Raw genomic sequence first — 6,000 nt, forward strand, 5'->3', positions numbered from 1 at the left:
TAGCATCATACTACCCAATGTAATACCCCATAGGTATCAAGGTACAAGTACAAAAGACTAGGATATCCTTAGTGGTAGTCAAGGTAGACACATGCAATCATGAATTAAATGATTAAAGGTGTATAGGACAACAAGGAAGATCCCATGCTATACTTGTCTTAAACTCAAATCCTTCTTCTATTAAATTGTAACCTCCAAAGGACTTTTTCTGGATCACCAACTTGTTTTATATCATCAACGCAAAGCTCACCGACTAGACATGATCATAAAGCACCACACAAGCATCCATGCAATCATACACGAAGCAAACAATAGATCTAAATTAGAACAGTACACCAAACATAAAATCAAGATGAAAAGTTTATAAAAACAAATTTACGTCTTGCTACGAACACACAGACGCAAGGATCACAAAAATCGGATCTAAAACGTGAAAGTTACGAATTAAACAAGATTTTATGTAGAAAATTAATAGTTTAAATCTAGATATTAAACCATGAAATTTAAAAGTTGAAAACATGATTAATAGTAGCATTAACATGTAGATTACTTTGTTACGAATCTTGCGCAACTCGAATGGATCAAATCCAAGTTAAAACAGAGATTTTATAGCTAAAACAAGGCAGTGGCATTGTTGTAAATACATGGATCTAAATTTCGAATTAAAATAAACAAAACGGGATTGTAAATCTGAGTTGGGGACTGCGGGTACTATTTTTGAAAAGGACAGGGGTGAAAACAGAAGAAAAGGACCTTCTTTTAAATACTTTTGAACACAGGTGGATGGCGAGTTGATTTCAAATAAGTAGAGGGGCTCTTTTGAAAATCCGCCAGGCTGACCGTGCCAATGCTGAGGTAGCGCCATGTGGCGGCTTGTGGTTGGGGTGGCCTACCATGGATCGGCTGAGGTGGAATGTGGCCGGCTGGTGCACCAAGTCCATAGCACAGCATGGACCGAAGGGGTACCGATTTAATGGGATCTAATCTCGGCCGTTGGTTTTGAAGTGGACGACTGGGGTGAGCTGACGTCGGGTTGGTCGTCGAAGCGGGGCTGGGAACGGCGTGGCCATGGCCGGGGTGAGCTCGGCCTCGCCGGAATCTCGCTGGAACGGCGATTCCGTCCATCATTGACCAAAAGGAGGACACGGGAAGGGAGCAGAGGCGCAAGTGAACTCTATCTAGGGTTCGGTGAGAGCCGCGCGGGCACTGATACGGCACGGTGCTCAAATTGGCGGCTCAGGAGGTCCGGCGAAGCACCGGCGACGGCGTAAAGCCCACAGAGAGCAAGAGAGGGCGAACACGGGCACCTAGGGCGTCCTTACCAGATCCCGAAGGCCTGAAAACAGCGCTAGATGACGGCGAAGCAACGGAACGACGAGACGAGCACGACAGCATCGACTTTCTTCTCAGCTGGGCATGCTAGGGTTTGGGATAGGGGTGCGCTGTGGCTCAGGGCTGCCTTTTATGGGGCCAAGTTGCGTAGGGTGCACGCCAAAGCGGTGGGTTCGTAGCGGAGGCGGAGGTGGCATCGAGTTAGAGTCCCGGGCGGGGACGACGCGAGGTAGGGGACGACCCATGACAAGCGGGCCCGGGCTATCAGTCGCAGAGAGAGAGAGAGAGAGAGAGAGAGAGAGAGAGAGAGAGAGAGAGAGAGAGAGAGAGAGAGAGAGAGAGAGGGGCGCGGGCGCGCTGCCGCAGCCAACGGGGTGGAACTAGGCCGGCCTGATGATGTGGGCCGCGAGAGAGGAGGGCAGAGCAGGCCAAGGGAAAGGGGAAGTTGGGCCACTCGGGTCACAAGGAAAGGGAGGAGGGTTTTCTTTTTTTTCTAAATCTTTTTTTTAAATTCAATTTCAAATATGAACCAACTCAAGTTTGAATATGGTTTCAAATACACTTTTCAATTCAAATCAAAATGAGCACTTTTGGTAGGCTTTCAAAACTGAACTTTTCAAACTTTTGATATCTTTTTTTCAAAGGCATTTTCAAATCCTTTTCAAAAACAATTTGAATTCATTTTCAATTTTGGTCAAAATCGCACATGTCATTAACCCAAATGCAAATGCATGTATGCTCAAACAATGTTGCTAAACCCTATGTTTCATGAGCACGAAAATACAAAATTAAATCATTTAACTCTATTTCAAAAGGAGCAAATTTTAGGGTTTACATAGCCGAAACAGACGACGACGATTCGCCAATCACAAATGCACTGATAGGCTGCCACATTATGAGACGACAATGCCGGCGCAACAACTCGAGCCATACCAAGATCAGATCAGGCGTTAGCAACCTAAGATATTATTCTCCAGTTCCTATCTTGCAAACGCGATCAGAACAGTTGAGCCGCAGCATTCAGGGACAACGGATTGTAATGTTCCGAGGTGACATGATGTCCATCCAAAAGACGACCGATTACTTCACCACTTCAATCGCATGGATATTATCTTATATGATCTATTCATTCGAAAACAAACTGTATTTAATACATCAACCAAAAATGCCCACAAGAGGTGTTGTTAGACTCTGCATAAGATCTCACGGGCCAAGGCAAAAAAAAGTTCTACATCTCACATCGCCACCAGAAAACTACTATCAACTCACCAAAGAACTAGCACTTCCAACTCCGTGAACGTGAAACAAAGAAAGAAAAAGTCGATGGATTGTACAAGTTATTTGGAGCGGGATACCATGTTTATAACTTCTGCAAGACTTTGGGCTAACATGGAAACACCTAGATTTCTTACTTCAAGAAGGTCGACGATATGAAAAGGAGCACATAAGTAACACACGCGGTGCTCACTTCCAAGTTTCTTGGACCGGGGAGTACAGGAGGAATTACAGATACCATCAAGAAGGTGCCAAGGAACCAGGAAGCAAAGAAAGAACCAAACCTGAAAAATCAAATAAATCTCAGCGTGTCAGGAACCACCTAAAGCATAAAACAATATATTAAAAAATCAACTAAATTTTCTTTCAAAAGAATCACCTAAAGCAATGTACACAAATGTTAATATTCACAAATTAAGATGCCAAAGACTGCTTACTTCAAAAAAAAAAAACTAAAGTAAGCACTGAGAATAGTGTGTTAATCTCAGCAATAGCAGTTACGGTGAATTGACAGGAAATGTTGGTGGGCCCACTAAGACGACGCTATTCAGCCAAAACCGTTATACTCTGCTTATTATTATCAAAGACAAAATATTATAATAAGCGCTAATGGCCCAAACCAAACTAAATAAATTCTAAAAAATGCCAGCTACTGCAGTGCTCAATCACAAATATCTACCCTCTGGGCCAATCTGGTGTGTCTGGCCCAGAACACACGACCTACATCTACAAGCATTTGCACACAACTTTCGTATGCTTATGCATCAGAAAACTGACTTATTAATTCAAATATGGACTGGCATGATTGGCATCAACAAGTGGACAGGCCTCCGCACAACTCTTGAGCAACTAGGCATGAGGTTGATCTATCCGTGAACACCAAGGAACGGTGCTAGAAATGGCTTCGAACCAGGCCTGTGCTAGTGGACAGGTGCTGCATTACCATAATTTGGACCAAACTCTAGCGTTTTGTGTCTAAAACAACAAATGTTTACCATAGATAAGCTTGGCTGGACCCATGCTACAGCACACACAGCATTGGCCCTCGCTCCGCCCCTGTGACACCATAAGTTATACCAGCAAAGAGATTGTTTGGAAACATGGAGCTGATAAGAACAGGTCCTCTTCAATATTCTGGTTAAGAAAACTTTCATAAAAGAATATGATTACACCGAAAAGTTGTCAAGTCTATGCTTTGCTCCTAGCATGGCAAAATTATAGTACTGTATTAGGGGAAAAGACCAATTTCCCACTCCATGGAGTGACCATTTAGGATTTGCAACTACTGCCACTGTAATTTATATACGAGTATAAAATACATCATGGGTCCTTAAACTTTTAATGGATTCTCACTTGGGTCCTCGAACTAAAGGGGTGAGGATTCTTACCTGGGTCCTCCAACTAAAAAAGTCACCACTTAGATCCTTCAACTAATGTCGCGCCTGAGCAGAGGTCCAAATCCCATCACGTCACCTCTATATGCCTACGTGGATGCACCAGCGTGGATGAGGCCAGGTGAAACTTGCAGACCCCCTCCCTCCCTCATCTCCATGTCCACTCCCTCCTCTATCTCCCGTTGGTCCCACACCTGCCTCGTGGCTGCGCCTATGTGACTCGCCAACACCGCCCGCCGACCTTACAGCTACGTCTGCACTCTAGAGGCACACTCAGTGGCCATGTAACATACAAAGAGAGGTGAACTACAGGAGAGGGTGATTGCAAGGGGGGAGATGGAGAGGGAGGGTTTTTTGCAACTTTAATCGACACGGCCACGTAGGCAGCTGGTGGTGGATGGACCTTTAGTTAAGCGCCACTGTAGATTGAGGACCCAGATGATCACTTTTTAAGTTCGAGGACCCCAAGTGAGAATTCGCAGTACATTGAGGACCCAGATAGTCACTTTTTTAGCTCAAGCACCCAACTGAGAATCCATGAAAAGTTGGACCTGGGGTGCATTTTATTATATTTTCTACTCCATTCAGTAGCCTCTTAACTTATATTGCACAGCTAAAATCTTAACTTCTAAATATCATAACAACAATATATCTGCAGGCCAACCTACAATGCTAGAAGCCTAAAATGTATGTCTACAATAATCTTTACTACCAAACTAAAATGCTAAGTTGTTAAGTCCAAGATCTGCCATTGACCACTGCAATACAGTCACAGGAACATAAATACATGTCCCAGCATATTTTCAAATAACGGACCTATCAGTGGAAGAAGTTCATGACTACCAGATAAGGAGATCATCTATTTTGCATTTGCTTGCTTGCAGGATATGAGAATGCAAAAGTTCTTTTATAGTTTTATGTACCATACACATGCGGTGAGAAAATATGCCCCACCACATATCTGGCTTGTACAGCCTGAAGACAGTGGTGGACAAACCATTGTCACCACAACAGGCGTACTTAGCTGCCAGGAGCTAGAAAAATATTCTTCTGGTGGGATGTCTACTGTGCTAGAATTGTAGGTTGTCAGGCTCAAGTACCATAATAGGATTTATTGATGAAAAAAAAAACCTTTCTCAATGGGAAGAAAATGCTAGAGACTAAAAATGGTGGCACCATATCTAATAGACAGAGTAAATGAATCCAAAACAAATGCAATTGTACTAAGAGCTAATCATAGGCCAATGCAGATGTATAATTAATAAACTAAAATCCTACAATAAGAAGAAAGCATACCCATAAAAGAATGCTCGCCATCCACTTTTGACCCTCTGATAAATGAAATAGATATTTGCTGCACAAGAGATGGCCACCTGAAGGGTTGGCCCTTCTTCAGTAGGGAAAGTGAGGGTAAGCACTCCAAGCAAGACAAAAGCAATAGCTGTCTGCCAAATGACTTTGCTACGTGGTGTTTGAAATCTGCCTTGAATAGCCTTCACTGCACGTGACTGATTAAGTTCCCTAAATTTTTTCTTGAGATTCATTTTTGGTTTTTTCCTATCAAAGAAACTCTGCATGATAATCCTGTCATGGGCAGACTCAATTGCATCAACACTTGGCTTGTGGCCTGCATACTTGCTTATCAGATAGTTCCTAGCAGCTCGAATTTCTTCTTCTGATGCTTCCCTGCTGATTCCAAGATGCTGATATGGATCCTTTACATGGATTCGGGGAAAGATGGCTGAAATAAAATCAAGCAGTCAAAAAGGATGCTCAAGGATTATTATACAGAAGAACTGTTACAAACAACAAAAGCAAAAGGTCAATCACAGGTACATGTAATCTATAAAAAGGTTGGGACAGAAACAGGTGATACTGATTACCGAAATTACTCGTTCCCTACATACATGAATGTCAAATGCGGTGCACTTGGCAATGAAAACATTCAATGTTTATGCAAGGTCAATTACTCTGGAGAACAAGTTACTACTTTGATGTT

General features: G+C 43.0%; 1 protein-coding gene across 1 annotated transcript in view; it reads right to left on the reverse strand.

Annotated features, from left to right (window-relative positions):
• Positions 1-2,472: 2,472 nt before the first annotated feature.
• Positions 2,473-6,000, reverse strand: part of LOC136550702 (protein CHAPERONE-LIKE PROTEIN OF POR1, chloroplastic-like) — a 6,011-nt gene continuing 2,483 nt past the window's right edge. The window contains exons 2-4 of the mRNA XM_066542304.1: positions 5,838-5,844; positions 5,298-5,742; positions 2,473-2,891 (exon numbers count right to left, since the gene is read on the reverse strand). Coding sequence (XP_066398401.1) covers positions 2,741-2,891; positions 5,298-5,742; positions 5,838-5,844 — 603 coding nt within the window. The 3' untranslated portion in view covers positions 2,473-2,740. The remainder of the gene's footprint in view (positions 2,892-5,297; positions 5,743-5,837; positions 5,845-6,000) is intronic.

Source organism: Miscanthus floridulus, chromosome 4 (assembly GCF_019320115.1).
Source record: "Miscanthus floridulus cultivar M001 chromosome 4, ASM1932011v1, whole genome shotgun sequence".
NCBI classification, from domain to species: Eukaryota; Viridiplantae; Streptophyta; class Magnoliopsida; order Poales; family Poaceae; genus Miscanthus; species Miscanthus floridulus.